The sequence below is a fragment of the Lineus longissimus genome, chromosome 5, assembly GCF_910592395.1.
Source record: "Lineus longissimus chromosome 5, tnLinLong1.2, whole genome shotgun sequence".
In the NCBI taxonomy this organism is placed as follows: Eukaryota; Metazoa; Nemertea; class Pilidiophora; order Heteronemertea; family Lineidae; genus Lineus; species Lineus longissimus.
The window spans coordinates 3,622,924-3,638,643 of NC_088312.1; the positions used below are offsets into that span (position 1 = coordinate 3,622,924).

Here is a 15,720-nt window from a genome sequence, read left to right on the forward strand (position 1 = left end):
ATTTATAAGTTAATCCTATCACTTGAATCGTATCGTACTAAATGCCATCTTTTGGCCAATCAAATAACTAAACGTCACGGCAAAAAATTGTCTTCGAACGTGAAACTAGATTGTGACTACCTTTTTCAGCTACTGGTGGGATAGCTGTTCGATACGACATTTTTTTGCTAGCATTTTCAGGCCAATTCATCACACGTCTTCTGTAGAACACTGGCCAGACATGGATCGGTGGACGATAGATATAGGCGCACCTGGTTAGGAAACATGAGAAGTCAAAGCTCTGTCGAATTTAAGTGTCGCCGAGGAATACTCAATTACAAAACATCATCAGGCAGCTGGTTTTGCAGCCCTTCCGAACCTCGTTACCAGCTTGGGGAATCATTTTGGTAATTAGAGAGGAAATCATTCGGGACCGGCGATTCTTGGTCGTCATAGCGGGGTGCATGGTTGCGTTACCAGGGTGGTCGCCGACCGGGGTTCCACTGTATCAAAAAACCAGAGTCTTTCAAATAAATTATTTATTTATTTGAAAGACTCTGATTAAAACCAGAAACAATAAAGGAAGCATACATATCATTTTAGCAAAAGAAAAATATGTCACTTGTTTGTAGTCTTTCAGAAAGTCTCAAATAAGTCCTATTCTTCAAGTTGACTGAATTACACTGTATGATAGAGGCTGAAAATTCAAAAGGAACTACCAATCAGCCATTGTACTGAATAAGCCTCTAGCTTGGCCATTAGAGGGTAAGCTGGTGCCTTGGTGCTTCGTAGACAAACGTATTCCTTCAAAAGACGCCTGGCATGCTTTGAAAGGAAACGTGTCCACGAACCAGGACAACCAAGTACACCCTTCTGCTGGCTGCATTTATAAGAAATGCAACTTTGCCATCAGATAGATATGGTCGGATGGGAAGTTGGTGCTTGGTAGACCCACTTCTTCCTTCAGTAGACGCTGGGGAGGCGTGTCTACCACGCCAGAACAGCCAATGGTCTTACTGTTGTACCATATGTAGTCCAAGCATCCAATGAAGACGGGGTCGTCAGTGAGGGATAGCGGGTCACAGTTTGTGGCTTCTGGATTTCGCCCCTATAATATAAAGGAGGAGACTGTCCATTAGGGATTAAAGAAGAGTCAGTCGTTCTTTAACCCTGCAGAGAGGTTTGTTATTCATATCCGTGGAACCGTAATCAATGAGAGCAAAATTGTTCCAAGACGTCTTCTTATTATCGTAATCGCCATCAGCCACCGCATTCTTCGACACGCATCCATGGCCACCCCATCCTGACAATATCAAGCCATTTCACTCGATACATACTTACTCCCTCAAAACATGCGTAAGGAGAAGTCGTGTTGTAGGCCCTGTTTGCAAGAGGATGCGGCCATCCGCGCTCAAAGATGTCAAAATTGCTTCTCACCTTTACGACCAAATATGCATTTTTCAATGGCTCGTTATGGCAAAACAGATGTGGGACAACTTCAGGAAGCGAAAAAACCTGGAAAAATGAAGTACACGAGCAATAACTTACAGTGGTCGTGTGTCCGTCCCCATATGAAGGTCGGGGTAGCAATGGCACAATAGCAGACAGTTCTCTGTCATGTCACGTTTTGAAGCACTGAATTTGGTAAAAGAATCAAAACATCAATTCCTTAATTCGATATTCATGACACGGCGTGATTCAGTCGCATCTTGGCCCCTGTTGGCTCCATAACTCACGCAATGGAGCTAACGAAGTCACCCTATACCTCAAATAAACCACTAGCACCACGCTGGTCTTATCGGCATTCTGTCTCGGTGTCGAGACTTTAAGATTGACGCAGAACGCCGATAGATCACGGAAATGGCGTAACACATACCTCGCCGTTGTCCAAGGCAACAAGTTTCTTGTCTGGATACTTTGCGAGAACTTCCGGTGACAGTCGACCATCTCGGAGAAAGCAATATGGTGGACAGGAGGGCAAGCTATTGAAATCTCCCGTGTAAACATAACAGGAGTCACTTCCTCCGGATAGTTCGAGCAGTTTTCTTAACCCCGCACAAACCTGTTCAGAAGTCAAAACAAAAATAAAAAAATAAAAATAACATATTAACCGAGATGTAGTCCGGTTGGAAAGATGGCAAGAGGGGCGAGATGGACAGTGATCATGAGGCCATTTACTGATGAGTGGTCATAACTATTGCATACGTAGAGCGTACCTGAGCCGTCTGCACCGTCGGCCATTCCAAGTCTTCCCACGTCGTATGGATGTTTGCAACAGTGACCAACCATCCGCTCTTTTTACACTTTAGCTTGGTTAATATGAATTCTTTAGGACGTTCCAAATATTCTCTGACTGCTGCCGTAATTTCATCGGATAGTGAATTGCTATCCTGAAAGGAATGGAAAGAAACATGATATGGTATGACGTGGCCGGAAGATCCATCGCACCTACGTCCCAAAAGACGTCTCGCTTTTTCGGTATCCCCTGGTAAAAACATTTTGGGATGTATTAGGAAACATGAGGCAAATTTTGCAGTCACCCACTTGCATTTTGGCAGAAAATGATGAAGTGGTACAAAACTCAATGATTCAAGATGTGGAACAACTTACTTGCAAGAGTTCCATGAATGCATCATGTGCCACACGACGCGCGAACCACTCAAGGGAAAAACGTTCAGGCCTGTAGAATGTGGCAGGTCCTTCCTTATAGCCAGTATGATCAGAAGCACAAACATACCCCTCCCTCTTCAAGTCTGGTATCAACCTCTCACTCAAGTTATTGTTCTCAACCTCTTGCAGACAGAGCACATCCGGGCACCGCTGCTTCACCTCTGCTACAATGAGAGGATGCCGGTCCTCCATTTTCAGAAAACCGTCCCTGACGTATTTGTACCCTGGATTGTGCAGGGCGACAACATCGCATAAAATGTTATAGGTCATGATAGTGAAAGCTTGATCTTCGACAATAGGGGAGTCTGCGTTGATCCATTCCCTCGGGTAAGGCTGCCAATCATGGCGTCTGACGTCAGCCATAATGGTTAAGAACATGGATGTTCAGCTCACGAACGCACTGAAAGAAAATATCAGAACAGTTTATTCAATCATTTTCGATGTACCCGGTACATGTATTCTAGATCTTGGAGACCATGACGGGAATGGGGAAAGAGAAAACGTTCAAGCTTGAAACAGTTATCACCACGACCTGCTGCTTCCGGCTCAGCTACATTTGACAAATTGGAGTTGTTAATGATCAACCCATCAGCTTTAACGTTTGACCCTTCAGCTTTAAAGTCTGCATTCCGGTGTGGCAGTTAAAAGTTTCCCCCGTGAAGAAGTGTCCGCCTATTGTATTTTGACGGATTGTGGTTTTCAAAACAATGACCGCTTACTTCTCAGGGATTAAAGAGCGCACAATAGAATTCTGTGCCCGTTCTCCAGAGATGGATCTATCCAACATATCAATGGGAGATCCTTGACTGCATGTATCCTACAACATTGTATTTCCATTTAAGCTTGATATGTATATCACTGAACAGTTGTATCGACAAAGCATAGTGACTGTGCATATGAGCCGACGTATTGATTTTGGCCGGGTCTATTTGGCAAGCCGCGCGCCGAACAGGCATCTTTTTTTGTCCTGTTTGGAGAGCCGCTTGCCAAACAGCACTAAAAAGCCACCCTGTTCGGCCAGCCGGGCTTGCCAAACAGGTAAAAAATCTACCCTGTTTGGCGAGCTGGAGACTTTACTTTAATATTAATGAGTTCGGCTCTCCATTCAGGACAAGAAAAAGTCGCTGTTTGGTAAGCCGGGCTTGCCAAGTAGTCACTTCCATTGATTTTATCAGGTCGGAGCGCTGATATATAGGACATTTCAAACTTTTACACAGCATGCATCAACGTAACTCTAGAAAACTGGTGAAGTAGTAGGGCCGGGCAGTAGTAGGCCAGTAGAAAATTGATAACTCACGGCCACTGCATGCACTTATCAGCGCTGATAATCGGTGTTCTGAACGTTGTCCCATGATCCCATGATCCCATTGTCATTAAGCCATCCAATTGGTCAATCAAGTTCCGTTACATGTGATTGTCTCAAATACTTACTTGACCGACGGAATCCCATTAGGTCCCTCTAACGGTTGTAGTACTGGGACATCATTCTGGGGTACTCTAATTCCAATTACACCGGCAGATCGGTGGTCAGGACGGGACCAGGCAGATCTGTCGTCAGTCTGGCGTAACAATTTCGAGTGTTTCATTGAGGAACGCTTGAAAGACGATGTGCATCGGTAGAGACTTTCGAAGAAACACACCGTGGACGATCAGGATGGCGAAATGGACGGCATAGGAGTCTAAACAGCTGCGGTCTTGAATTAACTATTGTTGTCGAATATTAATTAGTTTGATCCCCAATGAGAGACAACAATAATTATCAAGTATGTCATTAAACACTGTCAACAAAGAGAGGTTGCAACGTTCTCTCCCTTTCTTGTGATATCTACACGTCCTAATTGATTAGGTTTTTCCCTGATAATGACCAAGTAGTCAGACGAGAGGTTGTTACTTTGGCTAGTTTCCACGTTCACATCATAATGATAAAGACAATCATTGGAATCCTTCTTTTAATCTCCTATGCTGGCTTCTGGATGATTTGTGCGGTGCCGTGTCGATTAGTTGACACTGAAGGTAAGGGTGATGCGTTTAAAGTGTGGTGGGCCTGAGATCCCTTAAAGAAGTCCGGGAAATAGACAATTGGTTGTTGAAAGCTTTTATTGTCAAAGCCCTTTGTTTTCTTTAGCCATGCATCCTGACGTAATCAGTGGTTTTAAATATACTCCTCCTCTCGATAGCAAAAACCTGATCTCAGGATGTTAGCCATGTGGCTTCATAGAATAGCGCAACTGCACAACTGCACAACGGGCACGTGATCGCATACGTGCAGTTGTTAATGTGGGAGGGTCATTATGTACATCTATAACTAAATTAACAATCAAGGAAGTCTTATTATTCTGACTTGTTTGACTCAGATATCAAATTTAAGTTTTCTTCCAAAATTATAGGTGGCAGAACTTGCTAATTATGCTTTTATCTTGGTTAAATGATACCCAACTAACAGAATGGAACAGATAAAATAATAAATGATATGGAAAACTACAGAAAAAAAGGAGAAAAAAGAAAAGTATCGACGAGGATGGGATTCGAACCCACGCGGGGAAACCCCAATGGATTAGCAGTCCATCGCCTTAACCACTCGGCCACCTCGTCCGCTGGTTGGCGCTGCAAATTCTAAAAGCTATCAACATGACAATACTGATAATGCGAAGCGTGGTGGTGTCGAAGAAAATGTCCACCTTTAAAAAGAGTCCGGCCCTATTGTACTACAGTGAATTAAGGTATATAGAAGTCATGTCTGAAGATGCATCAGAGAATGAAAGCACACAATGGAATCCTTATCCCGTACATTCTATCCTATACCATGTAGACCCCTGATTTCCTCAGGATAGCCTAAAGTCGTTGAGTTGACCGGGCCGCCGGGTTGGTTGGGACCAAGCCCAAGCCCAAAGTCAGTGGGAGCCGGGGCCAGGCCGATCAAATACAACTTTGTCCTTGTACATTTGGTCTATTTGTAATAGTCAGCGTGAAGTTCGTGGTAATTTTTTAAAGATAAAATTAACTTTAATTAGTTTTGAGGGTTTTGTTAAAATACTTTGATTAGTTTACCACAGCATTATTCAGGGCATTGACAAAAAATCTTATGGAATCTTTGATTGATTTCACAAGTTTGCATTTCAGAGCCCAAGATGAGAAAGAGACGGAGTGTGATGCTGCGTGATGGAGAAATGACAGAGAAGAAGACGTCAGGACAATCGGACGAAGATGGAGTGGGGGCGTCTTGCACAATAAAAATCGTTAATCCGTAGGACTGAAGATGCCAGACGTCAGTCACGATGGTCTTTCTGAAATTCATGTTGGCCTAGGCCTTGACGAACTCGACTGGTTCAATATGAATAAAGGCAACATTTCTTTTCATAAATGTTCGGCGTGGTTTACTTTACAAAATGCAACGGGAGTGGACAGTCTAGCATTCCGCGAAGTTACTATTTATAGCTCATAAGGTCATTTGCATAAGATATTGATGACGTTTTAGTCACGCGACAGTCGGACATCGACACTTATTTCTACGCATTTGAGCTTATTTCAAAGTCAATTATCTTTGACCCTGCATTGTTTTTAGCATGAATGATACCATAGAGTCAGAGAGAGAAATATTCAGAACAATTATGTAGTATTTCCAACACTCGGACATGTGCCAGATTGAATCTGACTGCCCCAGTTAGAAAGCCTGAATCTATTACGAAACCGCATGTTTGTCCAACAATACAACATTGCCTGTAATTCAGCGATGGGGAAATAGAGGGCAGCAGCTGCACTGACGTCATCTTCGCGGAATGCTAGAGCCCCAGCCCCAGGCCGCCAGCTATGAGGAGAACAGGAGAAGTAAGTCCCCCGAACCCCCGTTTAAACATTGAGAGGCGGCCGAAGAACGTTACTCTAAGATGAAAATCACTGGTTATACCCGACAAAGGTCGACAATGACATGATAACGATAATGCTAGGTTACTATCAACATGAAAACGAATAGTAGACTCCCGGGCAGTCCATTGCATCGTTAGGACGAGGCTGGAACGCTGCCTCCGGAGTGTAACGTATATACAAACATTCCCGCTCAATTTTGTATGGCTCTTTGTCATAACACGTCACAGCAGCGTCATATAATTCTGTGAATAATCAATGCATTTATGTTTATATTCAATGGAATTCACTGGTACCACCGGCAGACGAGGTGGCCGAGTGGTTAAGGCGATGGACTGCTAATCCATTGGGGTTTCCCCGCGTGGGTTCGAATCCCATCCTCGTCGATAACTTTTAATTTTTTTCTTATTTTTTAAAACTTACTTGTTCTTTTTTTAACAACCATGGCCATGTGTTAACGATGTTTTACCATCTTCTGGCACGTAACTGCTACATAATTGCAAATTTGCCACTTGTCACCTAAGCCGGACGGACAATGTATTCTCAGTTGAAAATCACAGGACCAGTCCAACTCTTGTTACACCAGGGGACCCAGCCATAATTAACAATGTTGGTACCAGTAACTACATGCCCACTGTTCAGTTGAGCCCACCTGATAAAACATGGCTTGTTTTCTCTCATCGTGCCAGAGACATAGCAGCACCATATTATTTAATTGTATGTACCCATTAGGCGTGAGACTATGTCCATCTCCACAATGAAATTTGACTCAGGCAGAGGATCTGAGCCCATTGTTCAACTACCATTCTAACTGTTGACAATCTTCGCGTAAAATGATGATGCAGAGATATGAGATAGGCTTGAATAGGGTGTTCAAAAATAACACAAGAAATATCTTCGACTTACATTATTTTATTATTATCATTTTTTGTACAGTTGCTATTGGAATACCAGCTTCCAGAAAATATTTTACCTGAACTATTTCAAAATGATCACAGACACCATGACTGAATAATAGTCGAATGCAGAAGATGATTATAAATGAGCACAACAAAATTGGCTGGCAATCATCCAAAAGTTATGAAAGTAACCACCATGATTCATTATGACTTTGATAATGACTTGTTAGACTTGACTAGCTGTTCACTAATCAAAACCAATCATGGAAAACAGTTTGACTATAAGGTGGGATACCAAATGATTTCACCAAAATATTTTATCATTTCAAAGGACAACCTGCATCCTTAAGACTAGATAATGAAATACTGATCACACACTTTACTTGAAAACTAAAGATTGCTAAACATTGCAAGCTGACAATAATATATAGGGATACTGGTACAAAAAACAGAGGTCAGCAGCATTACCATGGTTACTGGTACTTCTAAACTCCTACTCCAGTAGAATATAAACATTATAAAACAGATGGACTGGTTAGTTAGGATTATAATCATACAGTACTTCTTTAAACTCCTGAAGTCATTAAAGTACAAAAATATTGATTGTCTATACATGTAAACATCATAAAATGGATGGATCTACATATTGGTGATTGTTTGAATCTGCAGCTTTTATGAATACAGCACTAAGGGATAACAGCAGATAGTGTCTATCAACAGACAGGACTCACATTCCTAAACCACTAATTTTGGAAATGGACCCTGTATTCTTTCTGAAGACAAATGCACCCTTCACCACATGAGGGCATTTTTTATTTTCTCTTTAGTGTTTATCACAGTGGTCAAGTTTTCCTCCATATGGTGTATAGATGAATCTATCTCGGCGTTATGGTTCTCAACTGCCTTCCCAAAGGTTTTCAGCTCTTGATTTGGGCGTCCCTCGGCCTTCCACCTGTCAGCTGCATCCTCCGCTCGGTCCTCCAACATGTTGTCAAGTTTGGTAAGGAATGACTTTGCTCCTGGGACCTCTCTGGCAATGGCCCGACAAACATCACAAAACTGCAAGAAGTCCAGCCATTCAGTCAAAAAAGAATTGTTTAATACGTAATGGGACTTGTAAGACAAGGTGAACTGATAAGCCTTGGCAAAAAGGGGGGGGGGGGGGGCGCAAAAAGGAAGTATCCCAATATTTAAAATATCTTTAAAACTGACCACAAATTAGCCTGTACACTGTAACCAAACTCACCTTTTGAAGAGTTTCAACACATTTAGCCATATCTTCTTCAAGATCGTCAGCAAGTTCCCGCTTCTTTTCAGCAGAAATCGTCAGGAAGTAGCCATCATCTTCAATCTGAAAACAAGCGATTTTGATGCATACATGTACAGTGGAACCCCGGTCGGCGACCACCTCAGTAACGCGACCACCCCGCGAACACGACCAAAATTCTCCGGTCCCGAATGGTTTTCTCTCTAATTCCCATTAACTGGCCCTCGCTAACACGACCACCCCGGTACCCAGACCGCGACCACCAGCTTGGTCGGTCCCAAACTGCAAATTAACCCCGCTAACGCGACCATGAGGCCTAATTGCCGTAATCAACCATGACCGCATCGTATCAATTGGCACCTTCTCGCAAATCCGTGTTGATAATTAGCACCTCGAACACATGGGAATCCATATGAAAATAAATGATGTGTAAGTGAGTTTGATCAAATGTAAACGCAAATAAAATGAAGAATAAACTTTCTTTTCGACTCACGGTTTGTGTTTTCATCATTTAGTATTAAATGATGTCAAGAGGCATGCACACGTAGTTTTTAGGACAAATAAATTATGTTGATTAGTAAGAGTACCGATACTCAAGTAAAGAATGCTCACTACGTCGTAATGTTGATAAAATACGTTATTAAAAAGATGATTTAATCAGTACCAGTTCAAATTGGCTGAAGTTAAAGCAGGAAGACATCAGGAAGAATTCTCAACATCTTCTCACATCACCTCTCTCAATGTTAGCGGGAATATTAGCTTGACATCAAGAAGGGCAGCTGCCGATGGTGTGAATTACATGCTTGTTCTAATTAGCATGCTCAAGTTTTAATGTAATGTTTGGTCTAATTAGCTCTCGTCAGTTTATTTACTCATTTACATAAGTTGCAAATTAAACGCAAAACACTCAAGAAAATGATTTTTTATTCGTAATATACACACAAAATTATCGAATCACCCGGTGGCGTAGTCATTCATGCATGTCAATGTACACACAGCAGGACGATGTTTTGGCGGGAAAACCTACTTATGATTCTTAAATTCACTAACGCGACCACCCCGGTAACACGACCACTTCGGCTTAGTCCCTTGGGTGGTCGTGTTACCGGGGTTCCACTGTAATTACATGTCAATTTAGATAAATGGACAAAAGAATGCTAACTCATTTAGTATCGGTATTTCACAAACCTTAAGCTCATAATCTCCCTCTATCTCTTCCTTGATACCAGTAACACATGAAGAGAGTGTACACTCCTTTCCATCCACCAGCTGTGCTTCAACACATGCTATGCGGAATTCCTTCAGGAGGAACTTGTAATTCTTGGTGAAATTGTAGTTCATCTTCATGGGAAGATAGCAGCGTTGATAAAGTTCATCAAGCTAAAAAAAGAAGAAAACCACCATTGGGACTGAACTGAACAGTGAAGGGCAATGTAGTCCGATGTCTCTTTGCGCCCCAGGTTGATGCAATAAGCCACAACCTCATTGTTCAACAAGGAAATCTAAAACCTGATCACAAAACAGAATGGCCTGACCGATGCATTGCAATCAGTGCTACATGTATGCACTGTCGATTCCTTTAGTTTAGAACTCAAGACAAATTCATATCTTGTTATTTGACCCTACTGAAGGTAAAATCGACAAAGGACAATAAAAGCCTAGTATTCTCTCACCTGCTCTACCCCAACAGGGTCAAGCTTGATTGGATCTTTCTCCCCTTTCTTCTTCTTGTGAACTTTCACCACTGTCGCTTTCTCACATTTCTTTGGTGATGCCTTTCCGAGGTGTTTCTCCAGCAGATGGCGGATCAGTGACGTCATAGCTAAACCCACACTACCATCGTTAAACTTCGCAGCGACCGGACAACTGAAAGTATACAACACTTTGAACATGAAAATGGTAAGCCATACGTTATCCTTCAGAACTTCAGTGACTTTGTTACAACTAGATCACCAATGCCTATGATGAAAATGATGATGCATGCATAATTCCTTGCAATCAAAACTAAAAGCTATTGCTGATGATGTGCCATCTCACACATCAGGCCCATAGCTAGCTTTCAAAATTGGCCCAAGTCCATATGAGAAACAGCCTATTATCCCACTAGCAAAATGATACCAACCTTGATATGAACCCGTGTTCCTCTCCGATCTCCTGAAACTGTTTTACCATTTCTGGTGTGTCATCCTCCAGCACCTGTGTCTCCTCCAGTTTATCATCTGCTTTCATTGGTGTTCTCATTTCCTTCCTTGCCCTCAAATCAATCAGCGAGTCCATTTCTATATCCTTTTGTTTGTTTCTGTATGTGTCTGGAAAACCAATGTAAAACAGATTATCATTTCTGATAGCTACAGAATCAATCTAGGGAGGAGAGTCAAATTGTAGGAGAAAGAACCAAAACAATTATTTGCCAGGATAATTGTCACAGAAAAGTCCCTGTGCCACAGAAAACCTTACCTGGCAAACTGTCAAGTTCCCACGAATAGATCTGCTCATCAAATGGCTTATCTATCGTCTCGACCTGAACTTCCTCAACTTTCTCTTGGGCCTTCTTTGCAAGCGCCTCAACTTTGTCCTTCATAAACTGCTCCTCTACCTAAAAGAACACAAACATTCAGGTTCAACCCATGAAACGCCCATTTTTTTATTCTGCCAAATAACATCGATACAATTCAGATGTCCATTTCTAGAATGAGGTAGCGGTATCCGTCTTAAATGTATAAATTCAGGCCAATTTTTGATTGGTCACAGTATCAAGTGATCAGCCATTTTCAGAGAATTTGACAATTGATCAACTCACCACATCAAGCTTGTTGCCAAGCAGCAAAATAGGTATCGTCCCCTGCTCTGCTGGAATATGGGTGACCGTGACCCTTGGCTGACCATCAGCATCGACCTCTCGCTTGGTCTTTGTTACTGTTGCATTATTAACCACCTCTTGCTTCCATGATGCTGCCAGCTCAACACTCTCACGATCAGCAATATCAACTACGACTGAAATTGAACAAAGTCTAGCTCAGCTCCAACAGAGAATGACTCACTCATGCAACAGCCAACACAAGCTTTCAAGAGACCGTAAATCTGCTGAGACCTCACTTAAGAAGTTGAAAATGTAATAGGTTCTAAAGGATGGGGAACAACTCACCAACTGCAGCATCTAGATCTCTGTAATATGTCTTCCGTAGATCAACATCATCCCTGCCTGGAAGATCCCATATCGTCACAGCAACAACATTGTTTTCAGGTATATTTACTTTACGAACTGAACTCTCTGAAATTGAAGTGACTAAGGTAAGAGAGGTTCTAAAAACAGACAACAGCTCTGAATGGTATAAGTATAGACAGATATAATGTTTGCTAAAAATTCTGATTCAGGCGAGTTAAACTGAGACGAGTAGCCAAGTACTTTTGTATTAGGAACAGAATACATACCAATGCACACATCCACTGTTGGCCTGTAGCTGTAATCAAACTGATTCTTAAGAAATCTGTTGAATACGCTTGTTTTCCCAGCCTCAGGTTGACCTAAAATAAAAGAAGACATGTATCAGCACCCCAGCATCATGCTTTATTAGTTATTACTAATAGGAGTTTCACAAGTCATACTCATGAACTAACTTACCAACTAGAACAATCTTGAAAGAAGGAACCTTTGGTTCGGCGACAAAATCTGAAATCAAGGAGGTCGAAAATTTAAAAATATACAATCAACAGCATGGATTAATTGATTTGTTGATTAATTAATTTCTACATTTTCTCAATTTTTTTGACACACCCTGTAGTGTAAAAAGTGTAACTTCCAAAATATTTGGCGAGTGGTTCACACATCTTACCAGGTCTTTCACTACTACAGCCAGCACCCATGGCTAAGATTGACTGTATCTGTGCTGGAGTATATTCTCTATACTTGTGACATCAACATTTCTTTGAGATCTACCAATTTTGGATACTATTTAGATGAAAGTGAACAGGAAATCTGACAGTTAGTGCTTGTTTACAATTGCTATGTGGCCTACGTCATCATTTCGTGAGTGTTTAGACATGGCGACGGATCGGCATGTCGAAAATTTTTCTTCGAAGAACCTAGCTTCTGCTGCTGCAAATGGCAATAAAACGGTACATTGGTCCCGTATTTACAATAACTATATATAATAGAATCTAGCTTTTGCCATAAAGTGCTAGTTCAGTTGCAAAAAAACTTGAAATTCTTTTTAAATCGTTGTGATTTTGAAACAGATTATTTTGCGTGCATTGCATGTATGCAAATTACAATGCATTGATCTCTCATGATTGATCATGCAGAATGATGCACTGTCATTGCACTTGACTTGTCTATGATTTTCTGCTTTAGGAAGTGTTGGCAGCCATCCAGCATGGAGCAGACATAAATCAGAGATCCGGGGATGGGATGGTACCTTTATGCATAGCTGCATTCTGGGGTTATGCAGACATTGCCGAAACCCTTTTGAAACATGGGTGAGTGTTGAATAAAATCACCAGACACCGAGACAGTTAAGTTTAGAGCAGAAAATAGATGGTAAGGCAATAAATAATTGAAGGATGGAAAAGTACATTCTTTGTAGCAGGGCTAATCAGGTCAAAATTCACATTTGGGTTCTAATTTACCAAGAATATGCCAGCTACATTTGAATCAGTTAATGGCCGAGATGGAACTCCGTAACATGACATGATACTGTATTTGGATTGAATTTGGAATTTAAAAACATCTAAATTGGACAATATCTACATGTCACTCACTGATCTTTTGGACTGTTTTCAGAGCAGATGTGAATGTTACAAACTCTGGCACAAGGTGGACAGCAGCTCATTGTGCAGCTTTTCAAGGACATGGAAAGGTTCTCATGAAGCTGATGGAATACAGACCTAATCTTACTCTCAGGGATTCTAAAAATAGGTAAGTGATAAGTGTCTTATTATTGCAGTACAAAAATTGAAGACATTTCTCCTGCTTTATTCTTCATATACCCCACTCTTTTACTATTCTTATGACACAGAATTCATATGTGAATCGGAGTTAGTACCATGACCACATTCCACTCGACTGATAGTCTTGTATTTTATCTGATTATACAGGACAGCAGGAGACTTCGCCTCTGCACTTGATTCAATCTGGTCAATATTTGCAGGTAAGAAAAAAATTCAGGGTGAATGTAGCCTGCAATTTGAGAAGACCAATTTTTGCATGTCTAAGCCGTGGTTGAGCTTGGTGTCTACAACAGTTAGTTTGTCATCATTTGTTGTCCTCAGAAGATCACAGTTTCAAAACTGATAAACTTGTGATAGCAATGTGAGAGCCAGTGCACATATATAAATGTACCCTTGTTCTGATCTACCAGTGGTCTTTATTTCGAGAAAAACTACCATTTCCACAAAAACATTTCTTTTCACAGCTGCAGGATGCCGGAGGACACCTAAAGCAGATTTAATTAGGATGGACATTGTCCAAAAGGTATGTGTTCATGTATGTCTACACTTTCAATGGTGTGAAGTCTTCATGTCTGCTTGTTCATAAGAATCCCATCATACAGGATTGATGGGACATACTCAATGAGAAAAATTCCAAGAGGGGCATATGAAATTTGAAGCATGTCGCATCTTTAGAAAAAGACAACAAATGAATTCAGTTGAATTTGTGGAGAGGGAAACTAGTATTGATGGAAATATTCATTCCCTTGTATCTGACCGAATATGCTGGAGGAATATACTTGCACATTGTCTTTTCTAGATTTATTCAGAAGAAGATCCGACAATTTCAAAGTCAGATTATGCCCACTTTTCAAGGCCAGGATCGGCATATGCCATGCGCTCACAACCAATGCAAGGATTAGACACAAGAAGGGTAAATAACGTATTGTTCCTCTCTGATTGACTTGTAGATATTATACATGTATTCACAACTCGACCGTAAGAAGAAGTCACAATTTTAGAATGGGTCCGTCCTGAATGTACAGAATTTGAATTTCTTCAGTTTATGTACACTTTCTAAGTGATAGCCATAGTAATGCTCAGAACTCATTTCTTGATTGTCTCTTTGTCTTTCAGGATATGGCAGCAGCAACTGGTGATGTGTTAGCAGGAATAAGTGAAGAGCCAGTCATGAATAGCCGAGGACCTTCATTACAGATATGGAGACACTGACATGGGGTCTTCCTGGAGGTGGAAAAGAGACTGTGTTTGACTTTTATTAGGCCTGGTCCATTAGTCACACTCTTGCCAAGTCGAATTCAACTTGAATTTAGGTTGCCACATTGAGTTGTTTTAATGGGGTGTCATGCTTGTATAGCCTAATCAAGCTTCACTGCCGGATTATTAGGCAGATATTGTTTACATTCGACTTGGCAGAATACCTGACAGAAATTTATTCCGTCCAGAATTGAGTCAACGCCCACAGAACAAGTTCTGTTAGTGAACATGCCGCACATCTATCAGTTCACATATGTATGTGTCCATTGAGTTGGGCATGGAAGCATATTCAGCTGGGATACACAATGAAAAGCAGCAACACAATCGAGATTATACAATGTATTCTATTTACATTCCACGAGGAGTTTCCTAAGTTATTTACAATCATATTCATATATCATGATGCCAATCACATTCCATACATTATATTTTGAATTGAATAAAATATTTTCACCAAAATTCATGTGTTTCTCCTCACTGTTGTGATCATCATCATTGACTTTACCAAGGTCATGTGGAGACCCATGTCAAATACTATTCGAGGGAGGCAAGGGGACAACCAGAAGCAGACAACCCAAATGATATGATAAGGAGATGTGGCTGAAAAACAAACTGTCTCCTTGCAGGGACAGATGGCACCTGGAGCCCAAATTTTCACATCCACAGGCCTCTAAAAGATGCTTGGGGACAACAAATTGGTCCAGCAGTATTGCATACAATCGGGATCATATCGCCTATTGGGATTATTAGCCTGTTGATTCCATTCTTGGCCAGGGAGTTGCTGTCCACATGGATAGGGTCTTTTGCCCTGGCATAGGGACCCATACAAGGAATCTCGGT

General features: G+C 41.3%; 3 protein-coding genes and 2 non-coding genes across 7 annotated transcripts; 2 read left to right on the forward strand and 3 right to left on the reverse strand.

Annotated features, from left to right (window-relative positions):
- Positions 1-865: 865 nt before the first annotated feature.
- Positions 866-3,012, reverse strand: LOC135487716 (uncharacterized). Its single transcript, XM_064771780.1, has 5 exons — positions 2,590-3,012; positions 2,196-2,369; positions 1,856-2,041; positions 1,417-1,494; positions 866-1,087 (listed from the first exon to the last, which is right to left on the reverse strand). The coding sequence occupies exons 1-5, from the start codon at positions 3,010-3,012 to the stop codon at positions 866-868; spliced, it is 1,083 nt and encodes a 360-aa protein (XP_064627850.1).
- A 2,147-nt stretch (positions 3,013-5,159) lies between these two features.
- Trnas-gcu (transfer RNA serine (anticodon GCU)) lies at positions 5,160-5,241 on the reverse strand. Its single transcript has one exon. It is a non-coding gene; the product is annotated as a tRNA-Ser (tRNA).
- Positions 5,242-6,814: 1,573 nt separating this feature from the next.
- Trnas-gcu (transfer RNA serine (anticodon GCU)) lies at positions 6,815-6,896 on the forward strand. Its single transcript has one exon. It is a non-coding gene; the product is annotated as a tRNA-Ser (tRNA).
- Positions 6,897-7,417: 521 nt separating this feature from the next.
- LOC135488354 (uncharacterized) lies at positions 7,418-12,677 on the reverse strand. The gene is made up of 11 exons (XM_064772931.1): positions 12,510-12,677; positions 12,299-12,346; positions 12,109-12,201; positions 11,822-11,947; positions 11,477-11,670; positions 11,134-11,272; positions 10,799-10,985; positions 10,350-10,542; positions 9,865-10,056; positions 8,656-8,760; positions 7,418-8,468 (listed from the first exon to the last, which is right to left on the reverse strand). The coding sequence occupies exons 1-11, from the start codon at positions 12,538-12,540 to the stop codon at positions 8,202-8,204; spliced, it is 1,575 nt and encodes a 524-aa protein (XP_064629001.1). The 5' UTR covers positions 12,541-12,677; the 3' UTR covers positions 7,418-8,201.
- A 4-nt stretch (positions 12,678-12,681) lies between these two features.
- LOC135488355 (poly [ADP-ribose] polymerase tankyrase-2-like) lies at positions 12,682-15,339 on the forward strand. 3 transcript variants are annotated; one of them, XM_064772932.1, is made up of 7 exons: positions 12,682-12,792; positions 13,028-13,152; positions 13,457-13,591; positions 13,771-13,823; positions 14,088-14,146; positions 14,423-14,536; positions 14,740-15,339. In XM_064772932.1, exons 1-7 carry the CDS (start codon positions 12,682-12,684, stop codon positions 14,833-14,835), a joined length of 693 nt encoding a protein of 230 aa, XP_064629002.1. In that variant the 3' UTR covers positions 14,836-15,339. The 3 variants fall into 3 exon arrangements, with proteins under 3 accessions (XP_064629002.1, XP_064629003.1, XP_064629004.1); XM_064772933.1 differs by having other exon boundaries at positions 12,725-12,792; positions 13,032-13,152; XM_064772934.1 differs by lacking the exon at positions 12,682-12,792 and having other exon boundaries at positions 13,031-13,152; positions 13,462-13,591.
- The last annotated feature ends 381 nt before the right edge of the window (positions 15,340-15,720 follow it).

Coding starts and splice junctions, on each gene's coding strand:
- LOC135487716 (XM_064771780.1), bottom strand. CDS start 3,012: ATGGCTGACGTCAGACGCCATGATTGGCAGCCTTACCCGAGGGAATGG. Junction 2,042..2,195: donor CGACGGTGCAGACGGCTCAG/GTACGCTCTACG, acceptor ACTTCTGAACAG/GTTTGTGCGGGGTTAAGAAA. Junction 1,088..1,416: donor ATGCATATTTGGTCGTAAAG/GTGAGAAGCAAT, acceptor TTTATATTATAG/GGGCGAAATCCAGAAGCCAC.
- LOC135488354 (XM_064772931.1), bottom strand. CDS start 12,540: ATGGGTGCTGGCTGTAGTAGTGAAAGACCTG. Junction 10,986..11,133: donor GGAACTTGACAGTTTGCCAG/GTAAGGTTTTCT, acceptor TTGGTTTTCCAG/ACACATACAGAAACAAACAA. Junction 10,543..10,798: donor GAACACGGGTTCATATCAAG/GTTGGTATCATT, acceptor GTATACTTTCAG/TTGTCCGGTCGCTGCGAAGT.
- LOC135488355 (XM_064772932.1), top strand. CDS start 12,682: ATGTGGCCTACGTCATCATTTCGTGAGTGTTTAGACATGGCGACGGAT. Junction 13,153..13,456: donor GAAACCCTTTTGAAACATGG/GTGAGTGTTGAA, acceptor GACTGTTTTCAG/AGCAGATGTGAATGTTACAA. Junction 14,147..14,422: donor GGATGGACATTGTCCAAAAG/GTATGTGTTCAT, acceptor TGTCTTTTCTAG/ATTTATTCAGAAGAAGATCC.